At 43.1% G+C, this 17,479-nt stretch overlaps 1 protein-coding gene across 1 annotated transcript in view; it reads right to left on the bottom strand.

Annotated features, from left to right (window-relative positions):
- Positions 1-229: 229 nt before the first annotated feature.
- The window catches only part of LOC129830404 (synapsin-2-like), a 36,346-nt gene continuing 19,096 nt past the window's right edge, over positions 230-17,479 (bottom strand). Inside the window, exons 2-13 of the mRNA XM_055892957.1 lie at positions 12,052-12,109; positions 11,810-11,901; positions 7,974-8,130; positions 7,775-7,864; positions 7,587-7,649; positions 7,187-7,329; positions 6,916-6,990; positions 6,481-6,583; positions 5,717-5,866; positions 5,026-5,086; positions 1,188-1,593; positions 230-1,003 (exon numbers count right to left, since the gene is read on the bottom strand). Of these exons, the coding sequence (XP_055748932.1) occupies positions 871-1,003; positions 1,188-1,593; positions 5,026-5,086; positions 5,717-5,866; positions 6,481-6,583; positions 6,916-6,990; positions 7,187-7,329; positions 7,587-7,649; positions 7,775-7,864; positions 7,974-8,130; positions 11,810-11,901; positions 12,052-12,109 (1,531 nt within the window). The 3' untranslated portion in view covers positions 230-870. The remainder of the gene's footprint in view (positions 1,004-1,187; positions 1,594-5,025; positions 5,087-5,716; positions 5,867-6,480; positions 6,584-6,915; positions 6,991-7,186; positions 7,330-7,586; positions 7,650-7,774; positions 7,865-7,973; positions 8,131-11,809; positions 11,902-12,051; positions 12,110-17,479) is intronic.

Here is a 17,479-nt window from a genome sequence, read left to right as displayed (position 1 = left end):
CATTTTTCAAACACATGCTTATTTTAGGGATTTTAAACCACTTACTTGGGTTACAAAAGGCTGTGCAATCATTACCAAGTTGGTGCTTTTAAGCAAAACATATGTTGCCTCTTTTAGGGGTTAATATAACTACAAGTGTAACCTATTCACATTCAACTCAAGAAATAGAATTCCATGGGTTACATCTGCATTTCTAATGCAGAGAATGAGTAGGCCCTGTAGAGTCACATTGCTTATTGATGCATGGTCACTTTATTAAGAGTTGCAGGACCGCAGAAACCATCAGTGGATATAATCGTGTCAACAATAATGTCTACAAACAAAGCCAAATGCCCATAACAATACCACTAAAACAGAACTCCAGATTGAACAGTTTAAGTCGACACAGATAACCAGGCATTCGTCAATTATGGCTATGGATTCCCGTCTCTGTAGAAACATGCAGTTAGTTTAGTCAAGTTAGTGATTTGAAAGCATGTGTCAAAATAGGCGAGACTTTAAATGAGCGCTGTAATCTCCTTATGCTAATGACAGACCGTACACATTCAAACTATTAAACACATGTACAATAAAGCTACAACATTCAAAAGTCATAAATGCACATTACAGATGGTTTGATCCTCTTCTGCCCAACAGTGATTCCCACACTACTGCATGATCAACACAAACTTTACATCTCTCGACTTGCACCTCAAGAAGTCATACCATTAGTTGTAGTGCTGTAATGATATAGCATGCACAGTACGTATGTATCTAGATAAACAGGAAGGAGGTTACTGTAACACTTTGTGAAGTTGATGACACAGAGACTGGTTTCGGTACCTCATTTTTCATTCCCTCTGTTTCAGGGTTATTCAACCCACACTGCGTCTAGTCAGAGAACAGACTTGCAAAAGACTTCCTCAAGTTGCGCATGGTCTCGGCCTTGGCCACGTCTTCACTGGCTGTACGAAAGAAGGATGTTTCCTTCAGACCAAAGGCATTGGTCAGGGACTGAGATTTACTGGAAAACAAAATTAAATAATTGATTACAATCTGTAGAAAGCCAAAGGTTTTGTCAGAACAAATAACCTCACAACTTGACTGTAGAGCATTGTATTTATTAGATACAGGCTCTTCTTTTTGGTTAAACCTTTTAATTATGTCGGAATTATGTTTTTTTAATGTTGCTGCCAATGTGTTCTTACTTCAGCGATGGATGTGCCTGTGCTTTTTCCTCTGCTGTTGGCTGCTCTACCACTGGAGGCTGGCTCTGCTCAGGGCTCAGGTCCTTCTGTGGTGCCTGAGTCGTTGGCTCATTTTGGGGTTGTGCCAGTGGCTCAGGCTGGGGCAGGGCTGAGGCCTGTGGAGGTGCCTTGAACTCAGGTTGGAGCTGAGGCGCTGAGTTGCGCTGTCTTGGGGGTGCAGGCTTGGCAGGCTGTGCTGGAGGTGTTTGTTGAGCCCCCAGGCCTCCTGGTCTGGGCTTGCCCTGACTCGCTGACTGGGGCTGGGGCTGCTGTGTGGTTGGGGTAGGCCTCTGGCATGAGTCCTTAGCAGAAGCTTTAGGAGTTGACTTTGGATCAGGCCTGGGACTTTGGGGTTCCACCCGGCCCCCTAATTTTAGTACAGGAAACACTTTATGATATTATCACACTTTTGCTGTGGAGAGAGGATATTGAAAGTCTTTGAATTTGAGTCTGTATTTTTTCACAGTTGTAGGTGAAATTTTGTCCCTCAAACCATCTGACAAAAACAGTAGACACAGTCTAAAATCGACACTGGTCAAGGGAGGAAGTCAAAGCTGCGAAATAAAGACACACAAAGCAGGAGGGGATACAATATTACAATACTGCAGATACATTATCTCTCATGCGTTAGAAGCAATGCAATGTGGGGCGCACATGCTTTGAGGGTATAGATGGAGGGGTTTTGACCAACCAATCAGTTTGCTCAATGATTCTCCACTTCAATAATATGACATGATAGATAAAGAGTTTAACTATCATTAGTGGGTCTTAAAATAGAAGTAAATTGATATTGTTTTCTGACCTTGCTTCACCTGTGTTTGTTGTTGGTCTTCTTGCTCCACATATGTTTCTATAAACTGACATTTTTAACGAGTCTCTCTAGCTACTGTACGTACATAGTGCCACAAAATAGGGTGATTTGCTCATTGATATTGTCTTTTTATACAACCATAACAAATATGGCGACACACGCTGAGCATATACCGCAAAAGGAAGCTTTATTGCCAGTGACAGGGGCAAAATATCCAGTTGGGGAATTTTTTTCCACAATGTATTGTTATCTGTACTGAATTCTTTCAAACAATTCAACACTAGTTCCAAGAGAACACACTTAACAGTTGGTGGCAACCCTGGTCCCAAATAGAAGCAAACCAGCCGGTATGAAAAACTAAGCCAGCAAAGGAGTTTCACCTGGGCAGGATGGCCGATTTTGAGTTTCCACTGACAATAGCGCCTTTGGTCAATTCGCTCCACAACAAATACCTCACCATGCAACTATTAAGGACCTTGGTACCTCCACTCTATCCTCCCTTTTATAGGAACGTCATGGCAGTTTGCCCCACAAAAACCAAAACACAAAGCCACAGGTAAGGCTTTTTACAAGGTTACTCTCTGGGTTATCTGCACAGACACAATGACATTTCATACACGTTGGAAAATAAATTGCACATAGAGCTTGCTAACATAGTTCATTTGTACAATTCTGTTAGTAACAAACAAAAGTGTGTTTTAGAATGTGACACACATTTACAATGATGTTGATATAGCTATATTCTTAGTTGGACAGTATGACCATTTAACCAAATAGGAGACATGCATGGATTCTACATTATTAACTGCTACTTAATGCAGGTGTTTTTAATGGGGAAATGTTTGTATCTCACTTGTGAATGTAGCTGTATGAATAAATTATGGAATAATATCTGGTAATAAAAATATAAAGAATATAAAGTTAAAAACATATATATTGCACTCTCCGTTAACTCAGAGGAGTATAAGGCAAATATGTCAAAGAATCCTTAAATGGCAGTAACGTAAGCATAACTCCACGCACATCATCACTGCAAAACAGAGCGCTATCACTGTTGTCATGGCAACACCAATATGGTTGTTGATATTCTGCACGGACGGTGCGTGTATGGTAGAATCAGAAACCTCATACCTAATATTTCAGATATATTATGTAACACGTTGACCATTTAACTGAATCACAGTTTCGTTCTTTGACTTGAAAACATAATTTTAAGTGACAGGACTAATTTGACTACTTCCTGGTAATATATATATATATATATATATGTATATATATAAAAAAAGATTGACACATTAATCATTTGCCAAAGAGGCAACGGTTGTTACTGGAATCTTACTAGATGACAGACAAACCTCTAGAGTCCTCTATTTATGTATACCTCTATTTATGTTAATGAATCTTAATTATTGGAATGAATGACAGCGTTTGAATATATCATAGTTAGTTACTCTCTAACTCTATCACATAAAATCTCTCCTCTCACGATCGCAACTGCAGCTGCCACAAACCAATCCCATATATTTACAGTGGGGGACTGTGATTATACGTGCTGCGTGATAATGAGTCAAATATGTATTATTAGGCCAAAAAATGGTACACTAAATAACATCCTGTTGTTTATACAGTAATTTACTGGCAGCCAGGTACCTGTAAGTTTCTGTAAAAAAAAGTACAGTATGTTACCATAAATTCCCCCCAAAAAACTGGTTTAACAGTGCATTACTGTAAAATGTACTAAAGTACTGTTAAACCAAAGTTTATTTGGAATTTACACTAACATACTGTACCTTTTTCTTTTTACAGTAACTTACAGCTAACTGTCTGCCAGTAAGTTACCATTAAAACAACAGGATTTTGTTTTTACAGTAGTCTATTGTAATTGTGTAAGTTATTTAATATGCTTGTCCTCATACACATGAAAACAGCTATGGCTGTGTTCTGTGCATAGAGACAGGTTATAAAACTGTCAAAGAATGGTCTTTCTAAGCGTTGGTTGTTATAGCAACATTCACTGATGGAAGTATCTTGATGGGTAAGCTATCTGCTAATAATGGACAAAGACAAATCTAAATATCATGTCCTTTCAAACGACGCATGGAATGAACGTTTACAGAGCAGTGATCTGGCTGTATGTATGCAGGTACTCATCAGCTTTCTTGGCTCTAACATTTGATTGTTTATGCATACATCTATTTTGTATAACTTATACAATATGCATTTGCTATTGTGACACATTCACAATGCATACATCACAGGGACCATAGTTTGGATGTAAAGAATAATAGTGGTGGCACTAGAGAAACATCCAGAATGAGAAGGAAAAAAAAACATGTTACCTGCCTTAATATCATTCATGCAAAACAAAAATAAATATCTATTATATTAGTATATGTATGAAAATAATTACCACTACAGTCATACGCACCAACATGTACATATTGACATATACACAAACGTCAAACTGCACGACAAACCACAGTTTGAACAATATCTAAAAGTACACACCAAAATGGAGAAATAAATGGGGGGGGGGGGGGGGGGGGGGGGTAGAGGGAGGGCAAATAATGAATAATGACTGAATCAAACATTGGGCACACACAGCAGCACTGGACTCAGTGTAGGCACAATCTGCTTATTACACTGTCAACAACAGCCCCAAAGAACCACGGCTACAGAGAAACAGAGGCGACCGTTACAAGCACACTAAATCAACAAGGAAACACGTTAACAGTACATCTTGACACTGCATAGAGGAAAAAACACAGTCCAGGCCAGCACTACACTCTGGCCCAAACTAATACCAGCCACATCTCAGTTCGTCTACCGTCTCTCCCCAACACCCTCCCCGCTTTTGTGTCCAGCTAATGTACATCATCATCATTTCGATATTAGATAGACTTCCTCTCTGGCGGGCTACTCAGTTGGCCTGGACGGGTTTAGGCCCCACTGCAACGCCATTACAGTCGAGAATGTACTGCAGACAACCTTGAGGAGGGTGTGGAGTGCCAGTCTTGGGATCAACCACAAGGTCCTTCTGGCCACCACTCTGCAAACACACAAAACACAGTGATACTCCCAGGGACACTACAGTAATAGTGTCCACTACAGTAACATTTCTTTAATGCAGAAGTCATTGTGTCCTTATGATACAATTCTGCTTTAAAGAATGTACTTTTTAAACAGGAATATTGTTTTTATTCAAATATAGCTATACTCTAGTTACTGAGAGACAGTAATACGCAACCTGGTGCCCTATGTACATAGACATGGAATCACTGGTCACTTTAATAATGGAACACTAGTCACTTTAATAATGTTTACATACTGTTTTACCCACATCATACTGTATTTCAGTCAATGCCACTCCGACATTGCTCCTCCTAATATTTATAGATTCATTCCATTCTTTTACTTTTAGAGTTGTGTGTATTGTTGTGAATTGTTAGATACGACTTCACTGTTGGAGCTAGGAACACAAGCATTTCGCTACACCTGCAATAACATCTGCTAAATATGTGTATGTGACCAATAACATGTGATCTGATATGGCTGTAGTACAAGAAACTCTAAAATATAGGCGGAGGCTCTCCAACCGGATTTCCTAAAAAGCCTTCCTGTAAGACTACGACTGATCATATTCCCCATACAGTGGGGTGTGTAGCCTACTGCACCATACCTGTGATGGCTGCATGGTGGTGGGTCTGTTAGGGGACCCAGTGGGTGTCCGTCCTACTGCCTGGTTCATCTTGGCTACCACCATGTCAGTGATGAGCTGCCTGTCCTCTGCCTGATGCTCTCCTACCAGTGGCATGGAGGACCCCACCACCTGACACACATAGAAGATGGTATTATTACCAGAGGAAGAGAAGGTGGAAGTGGAGTAGGTTATGAAGTGTGGACAATATATTGCGTGTCACTTTTAGTTGAAATTAGGGGAAAACTGAATGGCTGGGGAAATAGGCAGCCCAGCAGCTAAGGAGTTGGACCTGTAGCCAAACGGTCCCCTGTTCGAATCATGGACAGGCGTTGGGAAAAAAGGGACTGCCTGGGTTCATATCCTCAAAACAATCCCCTACCGTTGGGCCCTTGAGCAAGGCCCTTAACCCCAAAACATGCTCTCCATCCAGGGGCACTGCAGCTTGACCCTGTGCTCCTCTCAACTGTGCGTCTGTGTGAGCATGAACATATAGTTAACCGTATCACATGTATGCTGCTGTTCCCATAACAACCAGATAGACTCAAAATGACCTGACAAAGGACGTGGAATACATCAATACATTGTTTAACAAAGATGTTAAACCTTTCATTATATTTAACCGCGTCGGTGTGTAGAGAGCAACTACGTAATTAGGTGATACAGCATGAAAAACTCATGCAATACGTCAAGCACTGTATATTGAAAGATTTTCACACTTACTCCCAACTGTACGCAGCTCATACCTCAGTGATGTAGTCTTTGCCATCCTTCCCATGAATGGCTTTGACAGCACAGATATCCAACCCTCCGAAGATCACTGAGCAGGTGTCAACCCACAGCTTGTACCTGAACACGGGGGGGAAGAAGGATAAGATACTCACACAAAGTGGTCTTACAGAGTGTCACAGTCAATGGATTCACGTCGAGGACAAGTGTGATGCTATTTAATAGAAAGAATTTGCATGTGGCAACGCAATTACTCAAATGGCTGTTGTCAATGGTGCACCATTCAGAGAGAACACGATGCAGCGTGCTAACTCGGATCAATACAGACATTTGCATTGTCTCTTAATGAGCTACGTGACCTCTCGTAATGAGACAGGGCATTGTCTGGTATTGTCCTATTAGAATGGATGCCTTATCAGTGGTGCTGTACTGCTGTTGTTCAGGACTCGTACCTGTCAGTCATGGCCACTTGTTCCAGCATGGCTGAGCCTATGTTGGTCTTCCAGTTGCCAGAGATCGAGGTCCTCCTATAATGGACGAGGCAGACATTACACATGTATACGTATTAAAGTCCCTGGCAAATTCAAATTGTGTCGGATTCATTTGATTACTCTTCTGGATTATTTCAAGAAGTGGACGATCCTTAAGCTGTACTGTGGAAAATGTAAAACTTTTCAGAAGCATATATCACACACATAAAACGGGTGAATGATTCATACGTACATGTAAGCTTTGTAGTCATTGCCAATCTTCTGGATCCTGATGTCGTACTTGGAGTCGATGAGGGGCTCGGTGGTGGTGTAGGTTTGGGTAAGAGCCACCACACTGACAATGTCCTGGAATTTACTGTGGTTATCCACCCTCACCTAGATACGGCACGCACAGAGTCCAGTGCGAAACCCAGGGAAGCAGAAACATTAGGAGATGAGAGTCGTCAGTGGTTCTCTCAAACTACCAGGTTCTCCATGTGTTTTTTTTCTGCTGGTATAATCTTTTTTGGTGGCGCAATTGTTTTTGTAAATTACAATAATAACAAACGGACCAAAATGCACGTCTTACCACCCACCACTAGCAGCCCCGCAATCTACAGAATAACAACATCAAGCCTTGATAACATTCTTACCTTTCCTACTCCTGAGTGAGCGTGTCCAATTTTCACCACGACAGGAAATGTTGGCATGGCAACCTGGGTGGTAAACCGTGTAGACATGATTGTTTCACGTATGCGTGGTGACATCATACAAAAAAAAAAAAAAAAAGAAATCCACATTAAATGCTACATTTCAGAGCAGGAGAAGATTAGGTTCTTACCATATCCTTGTAGTTGGGATAGAAGGTCTGTTCAATCAGAGGGAACTTCTCTGCACCAAGCTTCCTGTAGGTGCTTATTAGCTGTGCAAACTAGAGACAAACATCAGACATCCCTTAGTCAAACTATGCAAATTATGTACTGTAGGCACAAATACACAAGCATCATACATGGCACCCAGCCAGTCCTCTGTCTACCTACCGCCCAGGGCTTGTCACACAGGTTGTAGATGGACTCCAGGGAGTTGATACTGGGGATGCCCCCATACTGCAGACCAATGATCAGGTTACGGAAGTCCTCATTCTGGGTCATACTGAAGGCGTGTTGGCGGATAAGGACAAAGTCAGGCTTGAATGACCTGTAAAAAAAAAGAATATAATTCATGAATATAATTCGTAAAAATCCAAATAACTTCACAGATCTTCATTGTAAAGGGTTTAAGCACTGTTTCCCATGCTTGTTCAATTAACCATAAACAATTAATGAACATGCACCTGTAGAACGGTCGTTAACACACTAACAGCTTACAGACGGTAGGAAATTAAGGTCACAGTTATGAAAACTTAGGACACCAAAGAGGCCTTTCTACTGACTCTGAAAAACACCAAAAGAAAGATGCCCAGGGTCCCTGCTCATTTGCGTGAACGTGCCTTAGGCATGCTGCAAGGAGGCGTGAGAACTGCAGATGTGGCCAGGGCAATAAATTGCAATGTCCATACTGTGAGATGCCTAAGACAACACTACAGGGAGACAGGATGGACAGCTGATCGTCTTCGCAGTGGCAGACAACGTGTAACAACACCTGCACAGGATTGGTACATCCGAACATCACACCTGCGTGACAGGTACAGGATGGCAACAACAACTGCCCGAGTTACACCAGGAACGCACAATCCCTCCATCAGTGCTCAGACTGCCCACAATAGGCTGAGAGGCTGGACTCTCGCCTATGGGCACAAACCCATCATCGCTGGACCAGACAGGACTGGCAAAAAGTGCTCTTTACGGACGAGTTGCGGTTTTGTCTTGCCAGGGGTGATGGTCGGATTCGTGTTAATCGTCGAAGGAATGAGCGTTACACCAAGGCCTGTACTCTGGAGCGGGATAGATTTGGAGGTGGAGGGTCCGTCATGGTCTGGGGCGGTGTGTCACAGCATCATCGGACTGAGCTTGTTGTCATTGCAGGAAATCTCAACGCTGAGCTCTACAGGGAAGACCCTCATGTGGTACCCTTCCTGCAGGCACATCCTGACATGACCCTCCAGTTTGACAATGCCACCAGCCATACTGCTCGTTCTGTGCGTGATTTCCGACACGACAGGAAAGTCAGTGTTCTGCCATGGTCAGCAAAGAGCCCGGATCTCAATCCCATTGAGCACATCTGGGACCTGTTGGATAGGAGGGTGAGGGCTAGGGCCATTCCCCCTAGAAATGTCTGGGAACTTGCAGGCGCCTTGTTGGAAGAGTGGGGAAACATCTCACGGCAAGAACTGGCAAATCTGGTGCAGTCCATGAGGAGGAGATGCACTGCAATACTTAATGCAGCTGGTGGCCACACCAGATACTGACTGTTACTTTTGATTTTGACCCCCCCCCCCCCCCTTTGTTCAGGGACACATTATTCCATTTCTGTTAGTCACATGTCTGTGGAACTTGTTCAGTTTATGTCTCAGTTGTTGAATCTTGTTATGTTCATACAAATATTTACACGTTAAGTTTGCTGAAAATAAACGCAGTTGACAGTGAGAGGACGTTTATTTTTTTGCTGAGTTTATATAGGGCAGGTAATCAAGGAAGTGATGGAGTCCAGGTGAGTCTGACGACGCGCAGGTGTGCGTAACGATGGTGACAGGTGTGCGCCATAACGAGCAGCCTGGTGACCTAGAGGCCGGAGAGGGAGCACACGTAACAGTACCCTCTCCCCGACGTGCGGCTCTAGCTGCAGGACGCTGCCCAAAATGATGTTCCCGGGGAACAGGAGCCGACCGGTCACCTCTGCAGAGGCGCAAGAAACCCGTCAATCCGGCTGAGACGCAGGAGTATGGTGACCTAGAGCGCCCGAGAGAAAGCATAGCTGATGGTACCCCCTCCCTGGGAACATTTGTATCCAGCCTCAGGGACGATCCCGTGGATCAGGAGAGGACCGGTCACCCCCGCTGATGTGCGGGAACCTGTCGCCGGCTGGGACGCAGGAACCTGACAGACCGGCTGAGGCAGGGGAGCCTGGCGATCCTGTTGAGGCATGAGAGCCTGACGAGGCAGTGGAAGCAGGGGAGCCAGGCAATCCAGTGAAGGCATGAAAGCCCAACGAGCTGGCTGAGGCAGGGGAGCCTGTCGATCCGGCTGAGGCATGAAAGCCTGTAGTGGCTCCCGGACCCGACGTCATTCCCACCTAGCCAAAAATACAAAAAACAATCCCTGATACTTCCCTTAGGTGCGGCGTCATTCTGTAACGATGTGAGCTGAGATTCGGGTAGCAAGTTCAGGGAGTGAGTGTTTAATAAAATAAACGGAACATAATACAAAACAAGAACCTCGAAGAACGCACAGACAGGAAACAGAAACAATGAAGCCTGGTTAAGGAACCGAAGGGAGTGAGAGGTAATCAAGGAAGTGATGGAGTCCAGTCTGACGATGCGCATGTGCGCGCAACGATGGTGACAGGTGTTCGCCATAACGAGCAGCCTGGTAACCTAGAGGCCAGAGAGGGAGCACACGTGACAACTGGGATGTAACCCAAACTAAAGAGCGAGTTGTAAACCTCTAAATAATACACGGGACGAGACCCGTAATAACAAGTGCACAATAACACGTAGCAGGAAAGCCGATACAACAGAGCACAGGTACTCACAAGACCAACGGGCATGGGACAGTAATCGACAAGGACAACGGGGAACAGAGGACACATACACATACTAATCAGGGGGAATGGGAACCAGGTGTGCGTAATGAGACAATCAATCCACAGATGAGAAAGGAATTCGGTTGACCGTTTTATCCGTGGATTAATTGTCGGAGTAGAGGACCTTGTGCATTTCAGGTAAAATAACAACTCCACGTTTATATCCCAGGACAAATTAGCTAGCAACAGCAAGCTAGCTAAATTGCCATAAATGTGCTTTAAATAAATGCTTAATAAATTAATTAATAAATGCTTTTCGACCTGTCCCCAAATGAATATCGTTGGTTCAGAGTTTGTTGTGGATATTTCAACCTGCGTGTCCTGATTGCTTCTGGTGTGGGTGAACAAGATCAACGTGCTCGCAAAGTTAGACTCAAATCTGGAAATTTGCCATGGTTCTACTTACATGTAAAGGTCAACTAATGCTGACCACACAGCTTGTGTTGCGTGAGCGAGCGTTGAAAACAACATACATACATGTTATCCAATCATTGCACCCACACTGCTCGCGCACCTCAGCGAGCGTCTGCGTGTGCTAAAATAGAAATAGGTTCCATTTTCCTCTCCCATCTCCTCGCTGGTTTTCAGGAGCATATACCCACGTGCCATCTCATTGGTGTAATGCACCGTAAAAGTTGGTTGCCAACCGCCATATAAAGTCCAAAGAAGTAAAAAAAGAAGCCTGAGGAAGGAGGAGAGATGATGAGAAAGGAATTTGGTTGACCAAATTTGTCATCTCTCCTCCTACCTCAGGCTTCTTTTTCTTATAACTTCTTTGATCTTTATATGGTTGGCAATCAACTTTATGGGGCATTACTACAACCGACTGGAGTGTGGACATCAGTTCATCTTTGAGAGGCAGGACTTGCAGCGCGTTGAGCGTCACAAAGAGAACCAACGTGTCGCAATGTCATCGCTGTCGCAATGATTGAATAACACGTGTGTACATTTCTTTTGCAACGCTCTCGCATGCCACAGGAGCGGTGTGGTCAGCATGTAAGGCTTGAGTGTGTTGCTCAGGAAAAATTGCCTCTCAGAGCAATCGTGAATTGTCAATGAGTTCAGATGCTACAGTTTGGCTTGTGTGTGTGGGTGTGTGTGTGTGTGTGTGGGCACGTGCGTCCATGCGTCTCACCTGGCCACCTTGGTACCATTTCTCAGAACCTGCATGTCCACATTACAGCTCCCATTGGCATGAGCTATGACGTTGATGTCACTGAACTCAGCCTGCAAGGCAGAGAAATAGACAGGTACATCTGAAGAAGTGAACGTAGACACTCCAACAATAGAGTCATAGATACATATTCAGTTTCTAGGTAGAGAAGTCTGAGACAAGTGCCAAAAGTAAATCGACGCAGTTTGCCTAACGAGGCTTACCTGTTCGACTTTGATGTCATAATCCCCATGCACTTTCTTCCCTCTGAAGAGTTTGGCCCTAGGCAACAGAGAAATGAATTGATTATCCTTTCGATGACATTACGAGATAACACTGTGACTCATTGCGGTTGTGTTTCTCTGCGGGTGCCTTCCATCAATTTACAATCACGTACGGCTCCAGTCAATATTGAATAAGATACACTTCATTGACTTTAATATGCATCAATATACATTTTATGGCGCGAACACATGCATCTAAATGATTTAATTACACACCACACCATTACCCAAACATTCTGTCTTTGTGGGCACATGTCCCCTCAGATAAACGCGACTTAGAGAACTGTTGATAGTGATAAAGTCAAGGTGGTGATATTTTCACTCCAGGGCCATACTAGCGAACATTAAGAAAAAGTCGAAACGTAGTTTTTCCAAGTCTCAAAATGCGCATCAGCCAATTAAAATCATTGACGTAGTTGCACGTGATAAAGCGCTACAAGTTAGCTGTTCCCATTACGTAACCTGGCACATTTAGCCCTATGCTTACCTGAGCTTGTGGCGGTGATTATTTCCTGTAACAAATTCTGAATCAGCCTATCAAAAACATACACTTTATATCCAACGACCAATGTAATTTCTTAAACTACTGTAGGTCAATTTGACCACCAGAAGGATATTTTAAACCTCCTAATTCAAGCTTTAATTTTGTTCCACATGGAACAAATAGTAGAGTGCCAATATTCCATGATGCATCCTTGACTAGGCTAGGATGCATCATTTATATTTATATTTTTTAAAGCACACGGATGGGTGTGAAACGGATTAGCAAAAATGTTGGATTTTGTATCAATTTATGCCATTGTTTGGTGGACAAAAAGTATAAGATCTCTGATAAACTGATGCAGAATTTGTTACAGGAAATAATCACCACCACCTGCTCAGTATAGCATAAGGCTAAATGTACCAGATTATATAATGGGAACAGCTTTCACGTGCGACTACGTCACAGATTTTAATTGGCCGATGCAAATTTTTCTAAGGTTCGCAAGTATGGCCCCACCCTGATCATGTTCATTTTTTTGTTCTGGTTTATATCCCTGTTATATGACATTTTAGTAGGCTACCCTGTTGCAGCAATTGCTGCCATCTGTTGGATCTTTACTGCCCTCTTGAAACAAGATACATTTCACAATTGATGAAATGATCTGGTTCAATAGCTATGGTTTCTGTCCAAGATCAAAAGCCTTTGTGGGGACTAAAGTATTTGTTTGGTGGATCTTAGTCTACTGAGAGTCCGTTTAGCATCGAGCTACGTCTGTACAGACACTGCCACTCATTCCCTGTCGATAGACCAGCTGGGCACTCTTGAACCCACACACACTGCAGTCGTTGAATATACTCACGGACAAAGAAGGGAGAAAAATATCTTAACCTTCCTCGGAAATGGTGCTATACAGTTCAATGGCCAAAGTAATCAAAAGGTGCTGCATACCTGTATTTACAATAGGGCCATACAAGGTTTCAATGGCCGGCCTTACTTAACTTTCTATTGCAATTACACATAAATAACAGTGATCACTGAAGTCTACTAGCAGAAGAAAAATACTATCTGAGCAATTATCATACACATAAAGATGTTTTATTGTCACATACACCAGATAGGTGCAGTGAAATGTGTTGTTTTACAGGGTCGGCCAAAGTAGTACAGCACCCCTGGAGCAAATAAGGGTTATGTACAGTACCTTGATCAAGGACACATGTTTCACCTCATTGGCCCGAATACTCGCCCCAGAAACCTTTCGGTTACTGGCCCAATGCTCCAGGCTACCTGCCACCCTCTGCTTGTTTACTTCACGTTGGTACTGTATGTCAAACACACCCTAATGAGGAACAGCTGAATAATTCATAGGCTGATCTAATTTGAGTATGGGATTTATCTGTGGCTGTGGAGGAAAACAAGCATCTGAATATGAATCACGCCAGCACAGTCACAGTGTAATGAAAACCTGTAGATACTCTGTGTTATGATAAATGGCCTCTGTGAATGGATATATGCAGGGCTGCCAAAGACATGACTCAGAGACAGAATCACAGTGACAACACATTCAATTTTGGGGATGGTTTAAGGCAGGGCTGCCAAACCCTCTTCCTGGAGATCTACTGTCCTGCAGGTTTTCAGTCCAACCCTAATTTAGCATATCCGATTCAGCTAGTTAACGGCTTGTTGAGCCGCTAATTAGTAGAATCAGGTGTGTTAAATTGGGGTTGGACTGAAAACCCACAGGACGGATGGCAGATCTCCAGGAAGAGGGTTTGGCAGCCCAGGTTTAAGGGATGGTTCAGTATCACAACCGTCTCCCTGATTCAGTTCCTACTTCAACATATATTTCTTGTGGAGGATGTACTGAATATATTTGTAGAACAGAGGCTGTTCAGACACAAACTCACGAGTAACCTTCCCTGAGACCTGAATACTTTCCATTAGCTCCCCGAGCTCATGCCTTGGCTTTGCTCAGCGAGTTAACAGTCTTGTGGCTCCCTGGACGCCCAGATCGAATGACGTAGGTCTATGCATTGAGGCAGAGATGATTAAACCTACAATCAACTGCTTGATCTTTGCTTTTTTGCTCTGTACCCTGACCATTGCACATGCTAATAACACCTTCCTGCACTGAATGAAGTAGCCTACATGCCACTTGTCCAGGACCATATGGTGTCATCATCAATAATTAACTGACCGTCTATAACAGAATTCAGGCGCCAGACATTTCAAAGCGATCCATGTAGAATTGCTGGTAAATTACCCATGCACTGAACAACAGATGCTGTGTAATGTAGATGGAGCCATTTTTTTATTATTTATAAATCAGAGCGCTTCTCAAAGTGATGAGCCCAATTTGAGATCTGGATAGAGGTGGCTGGTATTGTGATGAAGGCTGAGGTTTGTCTTCTAAGAGCGGGCAGTCTAATGTAGCTACTGATGAGTAAGAGCCACTCCAGTCAGATGACTACAGCTCAAATGATGCATCATTACTGTGAGAGCTTTTATCTAGCTAAGGATGGCTTTTTCAAACAGAAATGTGCTTCCTGTTGCACTAATTCCAAAAAGTTTAGGACACTGTAAAGTCCATGGAGAATAAGAGCACCTCCTCCCAGCTGCCCACTGCACTGGGGATAGGAAACACTGTCACCACCGATAAATCGACGATAATCGACAATTTCAAGAAGCATTTTTCCACTGCTGGCCATGCTTTACACTTGGCTACCCCTACCCCGGCCAACATCTCAGCAGTCATGGGTGCACCTCAGCTACGCTCAAAGTCCTAAACGATATCATAACCGCCATTGATAAAAGACAGTACAACTGTGCAACAGTCTTCATCGACCTGGCCAAGGCTTTCGACTCTGTCAATCACCACGTTATCGTCGGCAGACTCAATTGCCTTGGCTTCTCAAATGACTGCCTTCGCCTGGTTCACCAACTACTTCTCAGATAGAGTTCAGTGTGTCAAACCGGAGGGCCTGTTGTCCGTACCTCTGCCAGTCTCTATGGGGGTGCCACAGGGTTAAATTCTCGGGCAGACTCTTTTCTCTGTATATATCAATGATGTTGCTCTTGCTACTGGTGATTCTCTGATCCACCTCTACGCAGACGACACCATTCTGTAATCATCTGGCCCTTCTTTGGACACTGTGCTAACAAACATCCAAACGAGCTTCAACGCCATACAACACTCCTTCCATGGCCTCCAACTGCTTTTAAATGCTAGTAAACCTAAGTGCTTGCTCTTCAACCGATTTCTGCCAGCACCCTCCAACCCGACTAGCATCACTACTCTAGATGGTTCTGACCTAGAATATGTGGACAACTACAAACATTAAGCATCTCCAATCGAAAATTAAATCTATAATCAGCATCCTATTTCGCAAAACAAAGCCTCCTTCACTCACGCCGCCAAACATACCGTCGTAAAACTGACTATCCTACCGATCCTCGACTTCAGCGATGTCATTTACAAAATAGCCTCCAACACTCTACTCACCAAACTGGATGTAGTCTATCACAGTGCCATCCATTTTATCACCAAAGCCCCATAAACTACCCACCACTGCGACCTGTATGCTCCCGTTGGCTGGCCCTCCCTACATATCCGTCGCCAAACCCACTGGCTCCAGGTCATCTATAAGTCTTTGCTAGGTAAATTCCCTCCTTATCTCAGCTCACTGGTCACCATAGCAACACCCACCCATAGCACACGCTCCAGCAGGTATATTGCACTGGTCATCCCCAAAGCCAACACTTAATTTGGCCACTTTTCCTTCCAGTTCTCTGCTGTCGATGACTGGAACGAATTGCAAAAATCTCTGAAGCTGGAGTCTTATATCTCCCTCTCTAACTTTAAGCATCAGCTGTCTGAGCAGCTTACTGATCACTGTACCTTGTACACAGCCAATCTGTAAATAGCACACCTGACTACCTCATCCCCATATTATTACTTACCCTCTTGCTCTTTTGCACCCCAGTACTTGCACATCATCATCTGCATATCTATCACTCCAGGATTAATGCTAAATTGTAATTATTTTTGCCTATTTATTTCCTACCTCCCTACTCTTCTACATTTGCACACACTGTACATATATCTTTCTATTATTATTTTATTTTGTGTTACTGACTGTACGTTTGTTTATGCGTAACTCTGTGTTGTTGTTTTTGTCGCACTGCTTTGCTTTATCTTGGCCAGATCGCAGTTGTAAATGAGAACTTGTTCTCAACTGGCCTACGCTAAATAAAGGTGAAATAAAATAAAATAAAAATCGAGGCCATCCATTAAATAATCCTATGAAGGTATAATTACAATCCACACTTTAAATATTAAGGGCCATATTATGTGAAGAAACATTTGTAAGGAAAGACCCAATGGTGCATATCAATGTCCTGTAATTATAACTCTCGTATTCAAATGATCTATACCCAAGTCTAAGATAGAAATGGGAGCAAAAAGACAATATAAAGAGTGAGTGAACGAGTCAGTGTTTGGGTCAATCAAATTGTATACATGAAAATATGTTCCAAATATGTTCCACATTTCAGACGTTCTAAAATGGCCTTAAAAATGGATGTTTGTTTGAGAGTAAGATGAGTCAGAGATGATCTTGACAGGTTGCGGTACGATGGGAGCAAGTATTACCTTATTACAAATGTTTCATCAACATTCGCTTCCATCCATTGTGTGAACAAGACCAAACAAATAGTCAAACTCTTTTAGTTTGTTTGATCAGTGATTTACAATTAACCGTTGATTGGTTGATTTAGATGTCAAACAAAGAGAAACTAAATTATGATCATGTCTATCTTCCTTCACCAATATCCTAGTCAGTATGTGTCTCCACTGCGACACTGAAGTGATTGAGTGATGGCTCTCTG

This window comes from Salvelinus fontinalis, chromosome 31, assembly GCF_029448725.1.
Source record: "Salvelinus fontinalis isolate EN_2023a chromosome 31, ASM2944872v1, whole genome shotgun sequence".
Lineage (NCBI taxonomy): Eukaryota > Metazoa > Chordata > Actinopteri > Salmoniformes > Salmonidae > Salvelinus > Salvelinus fontinalis.
The sequence above is the reverse complement of the archived record's forward strand: the minus strand, read 5'-3'. Positions and strand labels throughout refer to the sequence as shown.